The sequence below is a fragment of the Rhea pennata genome, chromosome 2 (assembly GCF_028389875.1).
Source record: "Rhea pennata isolate bPtePen1 chromosome 2, bPtePen1.pri, whole genome shotgun sequence".
NCBI classification, from domain to species: Eukaryota; Metazoa; Chordata; class Aves; order Rheiformes; family Rheidae; genus Rhea; species Rhea pennata.
The window spans coordinates 70,953,641-70,968,854 of record NC_084664.1 but is presented as its reverse complement, the minus strand read 5'-3'; the positions used below and the strand labels follow the sequence as shown (position 1 = coordinate 70,968,854).

The 15,214-nt window shown below is 37.7% G+C and overlaps 1 protein-coding gene across 3 annotated transcripts in view; it reads left to right on the top strand.

Annotated features, from left to right (window-relative positions):
• The window catches only part of ANKS6 (ankyrin repeat and sterile alpha motif domain containing 6), a 36,738-nt gene that overhangs the window by 1,215 nt on the left and 20,309 nt on the right, over window positions 1–15,214 (top strand). For all 3 annotated transcript variants that reach the window (XM_062569693.1, XM_062569691.1, XM_062569692.1), the window contains exons 2-6: window positions 1,388–1,887; window positions 5,756–5,800; window positions 10,341–10,545; window positions 12,292–12,398; window positions 13,334–13,482. In XM_062569693.1, coding sequence (XP_062425677.1) covers window positions 1,388–1,887; window positions 5,756–5,800; window positions 10,341–10,545; window positions 12,292–12,398; window positions 13,334–13,482 — 1,006 coding nt within the window. The remainder of the gene's footprint in view (window positions 1–1,387; window positions 1,888–5,755; window positions 5,801–10,340; window positions 10,546–12,291; window positions 12,399–13,333; window positions 13,483–15,214) is intronic.

Genomic DNA, 15,214 nt, shown 5'->3' with positions numbered 1-15,214 from the left:
ATATGAATACTCTGTGGATTCTCATACATATTTTGCAAAATTGGAGGACAGAGTTTTCCTATAATAATTGAATATATGATTGAGAAATGTTTTTTGGGTTTCATAACAGATTAAAATACTTGGAAGAAAAAAAGTTGTTTGAAAGTCAGCATTCTCCGTTCAATTAAAGCCCATAGAAAGTTCCTAAAGAATGAGTCACACAGCTAGTTTTCCAGTAAGAACACAGAAGGCAAGGTTCAACAATTTAATATTTCTGAAGACTTAAAAAAAAGGGGGGGAGAAGGGATAAGCATTACAGAAATATTATTGGATTTTTTTGCCTTAATGAAAGCCTTACACTTGTTCTCTAAAAACAATAAACCCAAATCACCATAATCTTATAATTGTTTTAAAGAAATGAGGAGAACAGAGTCCTTTCAAACATAGGTTCAAACTGTGCATGTGTTTAATTTTTCGGCTATATTTAGTCCTGTAGTAATGTTGTGCACATATGCATAACATTAACTGTGTGCACAGTAGCTGAGGATCTGCTGTGGTGACAGGCACAATGCTGTATGGATATATGCTATATATCCAAAGCTATATGGATAGACCGAAGGACTAGATAGTCCCTAGAAGGTTCATTCTGCAACTGTGTATTTTCTGGAAGAAAGATAAGGAAACTAGTCTTTTGTATGCTGTTAGTGGTTAGTAGCCTTCTGTAGCGATTCTTCAAGAAACATTAGTTTTCTTGCACTGTAGAAGAGCTACTTTCTAGATTCAAGCTTGATTGCATTAAACACTGCACAAGCATATAATAATGCATAATATCTGCAGCAAGAAGCACAAAATATATTGTATATATGTATTATGTTTATAAAAATGAGTAATGTCTCCTCGGCTGAGGAGGGATAAAGGATTTCTATTTTCTCACTGGTGGTGAGCTGGTTGGGTATGTGGCTAGCTTCCTGACAAATTACGAGAACCTCTGACAGTCAAGTGGTATTGAGGCTGGCTTAATGATGAAACTGGAAAGGAAGAGATGATGCAAATACGAAAGACTGTCTAACCATTTCATGAAGTGGTCTGATATATTTTCTTTCTTCAACATTCATTGATTGAAATTTTTATTCCACTCAATCAATTGTAGCCATGGTACTTAGGACCTCAGAAAATTACCTTGTGCAAACAAGCTGAATTTGATTTCTGACTGATTTTTGTCCACTGACAAGTGGTGTGTACATGATGCCATATAGTATCTCAGTACTTTCCATTAGTCGATAGACCAATTTGATAACCAGGTTTTCCATGTTAATAGTATGTTAGTTTTCTGTGAGAAACTTCTGCCAGCTCAGGAATTCATTATCTGCCCTTCTGCCCACCTTCTCTCTCCCCCCCTCCCCGCCAGGTTTGGACATATAAGCGTGGCTCACATCCTGCTGGAGAATGGTGCTGATCTCAATGCACAGAACAAGTTAGGAGCCAGCGTGCTCACAATGGCTTCCAGAGGTGGCCACATCAGCATGGTGAAGCTGTTGCTGGAATCTGGAGCGTTTGTAGACAACTATGACCATTTTAGTACAAGCTTACTGAATAGCAGCAGAGAGGACCTACCAGATATCACCCCCCTTTTGGCAGCTGCCCAGCATGGACATGAGGCTGTGGTCCGTCTGTTACTAGACTGGGGAGCTGACTGTAATTACACTGTGAAGACAGTAGGCTGGAGTCCTTTAATGCTGGCGGCTGTTAACGGAAAGGTGAGCTTGGCCCAGCAGCTCATGGACAAAGGTGCCAATCCTGATCACCAGAATGTACTACATAAAACGCCCTTTGAAATCTCTGTCAGCTTCAAACACAAAGACATGAAGGACTACCTGGAATCTGTAACAACAGTCAGACCTCAGGCAGGTATGGAGCATTAATTTGTTCAGCTTTCTTGAAGTCTTGATTATATATTTTCAAATTGAAGGGCTGTTTTTTAATGAACATTATGTTCTTTAAAACATGTAACTAAATTTCTTTGATCTAGGAGATGTTGGTGTAGAAACACCTGGGTAGGGCAGGCATACCCAACTTCACAGATTTCTTCCATGCTAGCATGACAGAATTCCTCTTCTGCAGCGAAAATTGTGTTTGAGACATTTTGAAAGGTTTTCTTTACTGTTTATTTTTATCTTTAAAATGCACGATACAATGTTTATTTAGGAAGAAAATGAAAAAGACCTACTTGACTTAGCACTGAATTAATGATGTTGAAAACTGGAGAGGATGTCAAAGAAAAGATACCACAAACGCAAAGAAAATGTAATAAATATAAAATCTAGAAAGCCTGCTTTACGGTGAAAGACTAAAGAATTTCAGTCTATGTAGTTTTATAGTGAGGTGATTAAGCAATGTGATTAATAAAGTGTCTAAATAAGCACAAAAAATCCAGTAGTGCAGGGCCTCTTTATTTGTCAGCCAAAGAAAAATTTTGTTGAGGTTAACATTAAAAAGATTTGAATTGGAAATATATTTTGCAGCAGAACTAAGACCCGGAGTGAGTGAGTAGAGGTGTGGAATCTCCAACAGTTGAAGTGTCACAATCGAGATTAAATATCTGTGTAAAACTTCTGATCAGTGAATTAACCTCAATTTCATAGGATCCTGCTCCCTCCAAACACGTATGCATGCATTATTGCATTTGCACATACTCTGTGCTTGTGTGTATGCAAACTAGATTAAAAGCACATTACTTCAATGCATATCTCAAGTAAAATGAAGTTAAGAAATGCTTTTATGGTTGCTTTAAATCTGCTTTTTAATGCATCCATTTTGTGCACTGAATGAGAGAAGAGACCTGATGAAGAAACATTCTATGATTGTGTCATTGAAGAGTGTGTGGCAGTAGTGTAGCTGTAGCCATGATAAGAGTATAAGAAATAGAAGATTTTATATAGAGAGGTAATATCTTTTTGTTAGATGATCTCAAGGTTTAGGAATAGGTGAGCTAACTTTGACTACGAATGCTTTTTATCCAGTCTAAAATAGTATATACAATACTGCACACTAAAAAATGATTATTCTGTACAGAATAGAATAATATGTTGTTAATAATTTTTTAACTTTTGTTACCCGTTTTTTACTAGTAATTTTCTAGCTTTTGAGTACTTGAATTACTAAGTTCATAATTTGTTGGTAGTTTTCTGCATGTAATTTTTATTAAAGAGAGGTCACAGCTACTCACTGTTATCTATCAGTTTGAAATGCTAATGAATTTAGTTTCTTAAAAATTCTTTGTGAATAAATAAAATGAGAAATTACTAATATATAAAGATGAAGAAAAGTTCATACTATATATCTCCAAGATATCTTTCCAAATTAACTTAGCTTTTCTTTTTTTAGCAGGTTCTATAAAAATGTTATTAGTATCTTATGCTAATTATATTAAAGTGTCATAGATGTGCTTCTTTTTCCTTCTTCAAAAGTCTGAAGCTAACAGAAAGGTGTTAAATCTGCTTCTGAAGTGAGACAGTTTGGTTTTGACACTGCTTTGGACATCTGAGCGTCAATAAGTCATTTCAAAGTTTGAGACCTTATTCTGTATGTGGCTGTTTGGGGACATGTTTCAAGATATTTATGCTTTATAAAGTAGACAGATGTTGGGAGGTGCTTAAGAAGAGGATTTAGAAAAGCTGCAGGAGAGGATAGACATTTGGATTTTTCCTCATTGGAGTACTTTCTTTAAAACCTTAAAAATGATTAGCCCTCAAAAGAACTTGGATTGGGTGCTACAACTCAGCCCTGGTGGCAGAAAGTCTGCAGGGTAAGTTAGTCCACTCTGAGCTCTCTGGTACTTTACCCACATAGGCTTATTTAAAGCTTAGGTAGTTATCTCTGTATTACACTGCAGTGTGGACATGGCCACAGTCCCAATACAGCCGTACCTGTCTTGCTTAAAACTTGTAAATTTTTATTTAAATCTGGTGTCATTCTTACAGGTCAAGCTTCCTTTTTACTTTAAGAAACAAGGACAGAAATCTGACATTTCTTTCTGCTTCAGAGAAGATTTTAACTTAGTCACATGTTGACTCGTAAGTTAAGTTGAAGCTCAGACTCTCATACTGCCACCTGACAGAACTGGCTAACTGTAGACATTTGGCTGTGACTGGTCTCTTGACAATAAACATGAATTAGTTTCAGTGTAGAGAAGAAGTCTTCCCTAATCATCCAATTCAGCTTAAACTGTTGGAGAAGGCTGTTTAGCTTAGAATAGGAGACTTTGCATTAAAAGCAGATGCATGTTCTTGTCACCTCTGCTGAGGGGTAGTTTTCATCAGTAAAAGCATAGTAATTGGAGCAGGGAGGGGTAAAAAACCAGATATTTCTACAGTGATTTTTGACCATAGCTTTGAACATTGGAGTATATTCGGGGGGGGGGGGGGAGGATTGTGCTTTTGCTCAGATGTAAGGCAGCAGAAAAAGAACTCGTCTTCTCATCCATTGCTGTAGATTGGGCAACTTGCATCCCAAACAAAAGTGACTCTCATTTTGGGGCTTTTTTCAGTAACAAAATTTTGAACTGCCTGAAAAAGCCTTGTTCTCTGCATCATGTCCCTGTCCTTGCTTCAAGCTGCACAACCCTTTCTTCCAGTACCTCAATATGCCTCTTGTTCAGGCTTTTCGTATGCTGAGTACAGAGCGTCTAGGCCTTTCCTTAACTTAGGTTTTGAAATCCATTGCCCAACAAATGATGGTCTCATACAGTTTTTTTCTCTAAGAAGGGTTTTTTAACTGGGAATAAACCTAGGACCCATAGCTTCAGTTCCCAGCCTTAAAGTATCTTAAGACCTTCTCATCATTTTTTCAGGCTTGTCAACAATTAAAAATAACTTCCTTTGAACTCAAGCTATGAACATTAACCTCTTTTTCATTATCGTAAAAATGGCAGATTCAGACTGAGGAGATCTCCCTACATCTTGTTTTCCTTATGTTTTTTTTACCCTATTCGTTCTGTAGTGTAAGTAACACTTTGGGAGAAAGAGAAGGATGTGTTTTTCTAACTTGAGTCAGAAAAGGAAGGAACAAAATAAGTCACTGTTTTTTTCCTCATCCTACATTGTGCCAGCAGTTTCAAAGCACTTTGAAAGCTGATAGGAGATAAGAATCTTCACTCAAAATATTTTAACTTCGTAATAATTACACTTCTTATTTTGAGGATGAAGAGCTGGGAGCTGAACGATTTATGTTAATGCACAAGTAGCAAACAAGCTGTGTGGTTGAATCACCAGTATCTTTGTGAGCTTCACAAATTAATCTGGCAATACTCAAGAGAGGAGGAAAGGAAAAAAGGAACATCTTTTAAAATTCCTTTTGAGTCACTTTTCAAAACAGTCCTTTACTTGTTGAATGTTTGTGCCTGCACAGAGGATTACACCATTCCACAGAACCTTACTTTGACTCTATAACTGACATTTTAGTCTCTGACTTGAAACCCAGAAGTTTCTAAATACCATTTTCTGATACAGAATAGACATTGAAAAGAAGAAACCTTTACTGATAATGTATTTTGGTAATGTTAACTCTGCACAGAAAGCCGTACAGGTGAACCACTCCTCCCAAAGGTGTAATATAAAGGTTACGGGTGCTTTCTTTCTTCCTGATTCTGTATGTCCAAACAAATGTTTTATAGTAATTTTTATGTAGAATTTGTTTACTTTTTTTTTTACTACACAAGCTTTACTAGTAAACTTTACTTTTGTAGTAGTTGTTAACACAACTATTTATATCTTTCCAGATACAGAAAAGAGGCAACCTGATGTCTTTCATGCTTTGAAATTGGGTGAGTACTGACAGGATTTTTCCATGTCTGGTTCTTGTAACTGCAGGGCACACTTGTTTGGTAAAATGGGAAAATGAGACAATATATTCTCTTTTTACTTGTGTCTTTATTTTATTTATTTTTTTTTAATTTAAAACCAATTATTTCTGTAGTCTGTGTTTACAGCTCATGGTTGTGTCCTTCATCCCAAAATGATGTGATTTAGTAGTTTCAGTTATTCCAAGTCCATGCTTGCTTTAAAAAGCTCTTTTTGCTGAACTTGAAGCAACTTGAAAGCAACTGAACTTGAAAACAAAAATGATGATTGGTGCAAAAATATGTTGTCTTCTACTCCATATGAACATTGTAATTATTCTTTAAAGGTGTTACAAGAAAAGAGTATCTCAGACTCCTGCCTGTGCTCTTATGAGTAACAGTTACTTTTCATGAGCATACAAAAAATCCGTTCATTGGGAAACAGAAAGAGCCAGTTCATCCTGTTGATTGCAGTTTGTTCCAGACACTGGTAGGCTGCACTCTCAGTGGATGGCAAAGTGCATTCTGGTTACCTGTTTTCCTGAATCTCCTAGCGCAGGAAAAGGTGCTGAGATGATGTATTTGGCCTGAGTCTTGCCACCTGATGGCATAGGATTGGGAAACAGGACTGTTCTCTTCCTCCTGAAGTTCCTCATATATCACAGTCTAGAAAACTACACTATTTGTAGTCTCTCTGACATGCTAGAGTGGTTCAGTGTTTGAACTTTGTCTAGCTCTTGCTCTTATATTTGCTGATTTGCTATTTAAATGTTCTCAACTGTATTATAACACCTACAGCCTACTGTCCTAGCTGTATAGACAGTCAGGAAAATTGAGCCACTCAGTAATAAAAAAGTTATTTTTTTTTCAAACATTGAAAGATACTGTTCTCACATGAGAATAAATCTTATACTCAGTGAACTTCTGAGAGGTTTCCCATGAGACCTATGAGTGTCTCACAAAGAGTACCCTGTGTGCATGTGTTCCTTCTCAAGTCAGTTTGCCATTATTTGGGCTCAGATGCCCCAGATGGTGAAGAAATATTTGTAATACAGTTCCTGAAGAATGATGCATGGGTACCCTGCTGTCTATGCAGTAACTAGCAGTTAGCTAGTTTGCCCTGCTGGGTCTGTTAGATCCTGTACAGCACCTGCTGGGCTGTATCTGGAGTTGCTTTTCCAGAGCCACCTACTACATATTTCTCCGTAACAGGCTCCCAAGTGTTGTGTGTTTTAGTGGACTTATTTTCAAGTGGGCCGGGGATGAATGCACAACACTGGCTCAGGTCTATAATCTAAGCTAATATGTCTTCCTATTGCAGCATTCAAGAATACAATATAAGCTTTGCAGCATCTCTGCTGAGCTAGTACTCTCTCCTAAAATCTGAGGAGTTAGATGGAAGACAGATGGAGAAAACCATGGGAAATAGATGTCCAAACTGTGACCATTTGGTAAATCAGAATGGACCTGGGCAGAACAGACTTTGTATGGAAGTGTTTTGATGTTTTAGCAGTCCATCACACTATACTGCCAAATCCAAGAATGTTGTGCAGAGCGTGTAGCACAGAGTCAGCACAGGTCCAGAAGTCTTACTGGCTTGGACTTCATGCTATGCAACAGTGACTTCATTTGCACTTAGACTCTGGATGTGGTGAAGCCTTGTGTAAACAGTGGATCTAATAATTGCTACTGAAGCCATGCTTTCTGTGACTGTGGCACAGAAAATCTGATCACATATCCCTGAAAGCTGGATTTACAGCTGACTGGGATGCTTGCATGGCCAGCTTGTCCATGTGCCTACTACTGACTGTGACATTATCATGAAGCCTCCGATATGGTTCACCCTCTCTCTTTCAACATGGAGCTGCAGCCTGAAAGAGAACTTTGAGTTAGTACCCTTCTCAGTTACTGATTGATTTTAGATTTTTTTAATAGTACATGAGAAATATTTTGAAGGAAAAATGCCAGTTTCTTGACATATATCCAAATAGATTTGTCAGGCATCTTTAAATCAACAAAAATTACTTAGAAGTATTATTGTCATTGCATTCTTGTTGAAAAGTTAGAGGTATGTTTTCAAATAGTCGCAGCTGACCTTAGCATTCACATCTGATCCTGAGTTTGGTATAATAGTTTAGAAGTTGCTATTCTGTTAATTACAGAATGGTTGAGGTTGGAATGGACCTCTGGAGATCATCTGGTCCAACCCCCTGCTCAAGCAAGGTGACCTACAGCAGGCTGCCCAGGACTGTGTTCAGCCAAGTTTTAAATATCTCCAAGGAAGGAGACTCCACAATCTCTCTGGGAAAACCTGTTCCAGTGCTGAGTCACCCTCACAGTAAAGTTTTTCCCTCGTGTTCAGACAGAACTTCCTCTTTCAGTTTGTGCGCATTGCCTCTCATCCTGTCAGTGGACACCATCGAGAAAAATCTGACTCCATCCTCTTTACACTCTCCCTTCAGATACTTGTACACATTGAAAAGACCCCCCTCAGTCTTCACTTTTCCACACTGAATGGTCCCAGCTCTTGCAGCCTTTCAGTACATTAAGGAATATTAACCAGCTTCAGTTTACCAACTCAGAAACTTTATGGCTTTTCAAACTCCCAGAACTGGAAATGGCTTACATAATAGTGAGGAAGAAGGATATGATAGGCAGCGAGAATGGGAATCTCTCATAAATGTTAACTCTTTAAACTTAAGCTACCAAAACTTTCTCAGGTCAGTTACAATTCAGTTCAGCTGCCTTTATCGTATTTATGTGATTTTTAGTTTGAGATTTTAAGATATCAATACTGAATAGAAGCTTTAGGGGAGCCAGAGGAGTACTGGTCACTAAATGCCTTTTGATTCTTCTGAAATTCTTGGCTACAGATAGCAACATTGTTTTTTTTTTTTTTTTTTTTTTTTAAAAAAAAAAAAACTGGGTTAAGAAGTGTTCAGGCCAGAGTTCAAAATCAACTCTGGAGTCTCTGTAAGCTCCAAAGTTTCTGTTTAACAAAGTCTGTGATACAGCTTGGTATTAAAAAAGCCGTCTGCTGTCTTTTACTGGATTGGGATGAAAAAATCACTTCTCCACTTTTGTATGTTTCCTATTCCAAGGAATAAAATGAGTAGTGCCAGCAGATGTTAGTTTCACTTGAATGAGTACATTGAAGTGCCTGCGGAGGTTATCTGGGATTCTGATTGTCTTTCCAAGGAAAATATTTGTGCCTGTGCTCGAGTTGAAGGCAGCCTGTGTTCATAAAGCAATTTATTATTTGAAGATATTTTAAAGATGAGAATATTTCCATTTACATTGTAGTTGACGATCTGCTGCTTTTTGCCCCTGTTCTTGCAACAGTACTTATTCAGTCACAGACATTCTTTTTTTATCTGCTTTCTTGGCTGCTTATTTCCTGATTTTGTCTGACATGTATCATTAAAAAGTAAAGGAGGGTGATATTAGAGTCAGAAGGGTGAGCATAAGCTCTCTGCTTAAGATGACCCTGACTACCTCATATGTATTTAAAAGGGTGTATTCCTACCTGCATTCACAGTTGGGGAGGAGGGGGAAATCTGTTTAAAAGTTATTCAGAAGCGTATTTTGCACTATTTTTCACAATCTAGTTAAGGAGTCAGTGACTACTTGCCTCTTGTGTGCTGAATAATCTGTTACTTTTGAGCAAGAAGTAAGGATGTTAAATTTCAAAGAAGGAGATTTAGTTTAAATTTTCAAAGAGGAATTAAAAACCCTTTCTGAATACAAGAAGGTTAAGCACTGGAATAGATTGCTTGGAAGGCTGTGGAATCTCTGTTGACAGAGGTTTTTAAGAGCAGTGAACCAGCTTTGTCACGGGCATATTGACATATTGTCAGTATGACATAAGGTATTGTTCTTCCTTCTTAGGGTTAGTCACCTTTCAAAGTGTCTTTTCCCTATTTTCTTTAATTCTAGAATTACTTCTTTCTGTGAATTCAGTTTGTGAAAATAAGATGAGAATTCTAGTCCTGCTGAGGATAAATCATGCCTCATCAGTTTTCTTTGTACAACGTTTTATTTTATGACAACTTTATAGAAACATTCCCCGCCAGTGTCTTCACATGGGTTATACTGCAGGTTATACAGCCTTCATGATTTAGTAATTTATTTCAGAAAATGATTCTTTAAGGGGATTGTACTAAAGCTACAGGTAGAGAAAAAAAGGAGGGAAAACAGTGCCTCCTACTTATACCACAATTTTGTGTAGTAGGATAGATGTATTGATCAATTAAAGAAACAAAAGATCAGTGCAAGTATTTTGCGTTGGTGTTTGAACCTCTAGTATTACAGTTCTTTAGTGATGGTGGACCTATAAATCTACTCTTATTAATCTACTGTTGTTTCATGTTCATGATGTTTTAAAGTACTATATAAAGGAAAGTATACTTTACCTTTTCTGTTTTAATTCAACTAATTGTTAGTGTCAGCAAATCAAAATAGCTATTAATTCAGTGGCCAAGCAGTTATCTGTTACTCACGTACATTACGTTTTACTGTTTTGTAGGAAACTTTCAGTTGGTTAAAGAAATTGTTGATGAAGACCCAAGTCAGGTCAACATTGCTAATGGTGATGGCGCATCTCCATTAATGATTGCTGCTGTAACTGGACAGCTGCCCCTTGTCCAGCTCCTTGTTGAGAAAAATGCAGATATTGACAAACAGGATAACGTTCATGGCTGGACAGCGCTAATGCAGGCCACATACCATGGGTAAGTTGTATGTTTTTTTGAGGTCTAGCAATAAAGAAGTTTCATTCTTCTTCCTATATCTAAATAGTCACCTTTTCACATGTCGTGCTTTCCAGTCTTCCAGCTGTTCTAATGAGTCCTCTATGTAGCCTTCAGTTTTCATTGTCTTTTCTGAGATGCATCCACCAAAGATCTGACTGTTGCTTTCTCTAAGGCTACAGAGAGGTTTTTATAAATGGAGGGAGGCACTTAAGATTCACGCCCCAGAAATAGGCCTGGTATTGCACACATGATCTCTGTCATACACTTAGAATTGTCTGGGTACAGGATTGCCAGCTGGGGAAGGTGAACCTTTCTCCATTATTATGGATGAGGCCGTCACAAAGGCAAAGATTCGCTTCTGTGCCTAGTAATTTTAAAGTGCAGCTGTTTTTCTCCTGCTGTGGTGGTGTTCAGTTTCCAGTGTTCAGGCACTCCTCTTGTCCCAGAAAGCAAAGAGTGCAGCTGAGAGCTGCATGGTCAAATATTGCCCTTTACATTTCCTGGGGGGTGGAAAATCATCAGCCTCCAAGAACTTTGACTTTAGCCTTCTCAGGAGCAGCAGCAGCAGCATGGGGAGATGGTTGTGTTGCTCCATGTGCCCTGAGGGTGGAGGAGTGCAAAGCAGGCTGAGTGACAGGTTTTTAAGAGGAAGACAAAATGTATTAGGAAGTACGCCGAGGTAGGGATAAAAAGAATTTTTGTTGGAAAAGGGGGAACATTCTTCCTTCATTTTAGGTTGATTTTGTCTTGAGTCTGTTCAGAAATGAAAATCTAGTGTAATTAGAAGCAATCTATGGAAGTGGAGAGATTGAGATCTACTTGTCAGCTTCAGTATTAGAGTTTGCAGTCTTCTATTGCTACTTAACATTTTTTCTTTCTGTATTGCTTATGTGTGCCAGAGTTTGTTTTTGTACAAGGTCAGTATCTGCTTTGGGTTTTGTATTAAATATATTCACCACAGAATCATTGTCTGTTGGCATATTTTGTAGACTGAAGTACACTGTTTTTTTTCACCAAGCCCTGTTTATTTACTCAGGTGTAGAAGAGAGGAAGACCATTAATGGGAACAGAGTGGTGAGTTCCTTTTATGGGACTCATTTTTATGAGCTTTGTTGGAAGGTGTTTGTGTTAGTGGTCATTTAATTCTAATTGTTTTAATATTTTAAGCACTTCAAGGAAGTGATTATGTGCCTTCTCAATTATTTAGTTTATATCTCTGAATGAAGTAGTGTTTGGAATTTACAGATTATCTCCAGTCAATTTGATTTCAAATACACAATTTCATATCTGTTCTGAATATGAAGTTATGTTAAAGTGTTCCCAATGGTGTATAATGGCTTCTGGGTTGATCTTTGTCTTTCTACCTGCTTTTTTACCCTAGGTAAAATATACAGTAATGGCCTTTTATTGGGAAGGCATTTGGAAACAAAACGTGAAATCATTGTCAAAGAGTCAGTTTAAGAAACTCACTATTCAAATTAGCTTTTTTTAGGCTGACTTTCTGCATGTCAGTTAGTGTAATTCACAGTGAGGAAATGGGGACTAACAAAGGAATCATGGGAGCTTCTGATAACTTCTGGACAAATTTTAAACTTAGTCTGCTATTGCAAAGCTCTGTTCTCTGTGTTCTAATTGAGGAGCAATTGGCATGGAAGGGTGGAAATGAAATGTTAGGATGTTCACATTCTTTTTTTAACATAAGTGACTTTTTTTTTCCTCTTGAAGAAACAAAGAGGTTGTAAAGTATTTGTTAAATCAAGGAGCTGATGTTAATCTGCGTGCAAAAAATGGATACACAGCTTTTGACCTGATAATGCTGCTGAATGATCCAGGTATGTTTTTTCAAAGAGCACTGAGGAAATGCTTGTAATCTTAACACAAATGGAAGAAAAACATGCCTTCCAATCTAGGAAATACATTAAAATTGCTAGGAGTATCCCCTGAGGTCCATGAAAGTCTGGACTAGAAAAAGTTACTGAAAGAAGTGTTTATTGGGTCAATTGTAGGACAGACTAATAAGGTTGTTCTCTGTTCAACAAGGAGAATATGTAGGTCATTTTTGCCTGCCCTTTTGACAGTCTTTTTCTGGCTTCTGTATAAAATAGTTTTACAGAATATTTTTTACTTTCCTGTCTTCATCTCATATTTTCTTTTCCTCCTCTTCTTTCCCTTTCCCCCCCCCTTTTTTTTTTCTCCACACTTCGTTACCATGTCTTTTCAATCCCTTCATTGTCCAGGCTGAACATCCTCTTTCTCTTTGGGATTTAATTTCAAGCTTCTTTTCTGCAACCTTTGCTTGAAGAAGGAATACTCATTTTCTCTGCTCCCTTCTGGGTCAGGTGAGAAAAGAATGTGTCCCAGTGTTGTTCTTACCCTCTACCAGAGTGTCAGAGGAAGCAGTTCACTGCATCACACATGACTGATTCTGACTGAATAGCACGCATACTGAGAAATACTATAAGAGAGGTGGGAGTAAGCTTGCAGAGGCTGTGTGGGAAGAATGGGTGGGAAACATAGGCCAAGAAACAAAGTTTTGGGGACTAATCTACTTTTGTGTTTGAGAGCTGTTTTAGAATATCCTACTGAAAAAGATGGAAGGAAAGGAAGTACAAGATCTTGGCATTTGATCATTTTGGATTTGGATTGGATCGATTGTCTGACGTATTGTGTTACGCTCATAGGGAAAGTGTTAGTATATCAGTCAGGATTTGTTACATTTTGGGGGAGAGCAAAACAGACCAAAATATATTAATTTGTTTTCTTTTAGACACAGAACTTGTACGGTTACTAGCATCAGCATGCATGCAAGTAGACAAAGACAAGAGTAAACTGAACAGCAGATCATCTTTGCCTTGTTCCAGAAGTAGGCATTTCTTAAATGTTCCTATGTTGCCAGATGACAAAGGAGGATTAAAGGTAAATATTTTGGGGGCTTTCTTAATAAATAACCAATACATGATTTCCTCTAATATATGAAACAGAGAAGGTCATTTCAAAGAAGTACTTTGGATATTAGATCCAAATTATATCCAATTAGACCTAACTATTTCTCTTAAGAGTCTACATCAGAGCATTTCAGTGTCTAGAAATAAACCTTATAATGAAGTAATGGAAGTTACAGTGTTGATAAATTTGGAATTGAATTTCCATTATGATCTTAATTTTAATTCTCCCTTTTCAGTCCAAATTTACTCCAGTTCTAGTAGACTCTTCCTGTACTCAGAATTAAGGATTTTTGGGGGTTGTGGGTTTTTTTTTTTTTTTTTTTTTTTTTTTGGAGTGAGTGACTTACGGGGATTTTGTTGGTATCTGTCAGAGTCCAATACACTCTGATCAGGTTCTTCTAGATATTCCACACGTGGAGGGTGTAATGTTTAATATTAAAATTTACTTCTTTGCTAAATCAAAAATCCTGTGTAACATGGAATATCTTCAGAGTGATACAGCAATTTACTGAAATCACAGTACCAGTGTAAGTTACGCTTGGCAAAATATACAGTTGCAATATACACAATACCAATGTGATCCTGTTACCAGTCTCTAAAATATGCTCACTGTCAGGACGCTGGGTGTCCCCAGTTGCCAGGAAGAAATATGTGGGTTGAAGCCAGCTCAAGCTCATTGCTCCCTTCAAAATTCTTTTGTTAATTTTTCATACTCCATGTTGGGCTGAGCCATATGCTTCCCCTTCCATGCTGGTGTGGCTAACTCAGGGAGACATTGACGCTCTTTTGATTAATTCATGGAGAAACATTTATACCACTTGATTCACATTGACATGGCTGTTTATCTAAAACAAAGGCCACCCTCTGGGTCCCTGCTCCCAGCTGTGTTGAGATAAAGTCAGCTTTCAGTGCAATAGCTGCGGTAAGTCATTCCCTCCATTTGTCCCTGAGCTTCATGGGCACCTCACCCTTGCCAGTCTGCAAAAGCCACCTTCTCTTGTAAAGGTTTGTTGGTTGGTCACAATAACTCCTAACGAGGTGAGAAGCTGCATGTTTATTTCTGTATTCTATGTAGGAATTGCACCCATAATTCTCTTTTATGGTATGTAGTAGAAGTGATCTAGGAAGAAAGTTAAAGCTTGGGATCTCCAAGGATAGTATATTTGAAAATGCTCCTGGGACTAGGTGTGGGATAGCCCAAGAGATTGCGAGGCTAAATCTCTGTGTTAAAAGCTGCTCATAATGAAGTGACAAAACTTCTGGGACAGAGGGTAGATTTCATTTGAACCATAAATAAAAATAGGCTATTGGCACTGCAAATTGAGAAGATCATAGGAGACTCTGAAGAGTGGGAAGTGTATGTGAATCAGACATGTCCTCTGTGCAGTCACTGGGATGCTGTGTCCTCAGCTAGAAATTGGCAATAGTCCGGTAGGAAACAACATAGAGTCAGAAAAGGTATGCCATTTAAACAAGAACACTGTGAATCACATCACCTATTTTCTGTGCAAAAAAGGAAGAAAAAGTATTTATTTTGTTGGTTTTGCAGCTGTTACTTGTTTTGGTGGATGTTTTTTCATAGTTGTGTACTTTTTGAAATTGTTTGAGGTTGTGATCTTGCATTTTTAGCATAAATATTACAAAGGTCTTGAAACATGCAGGCTAATTTCCATGCTGTTGTTATGTGAATTTTAGAGACTATT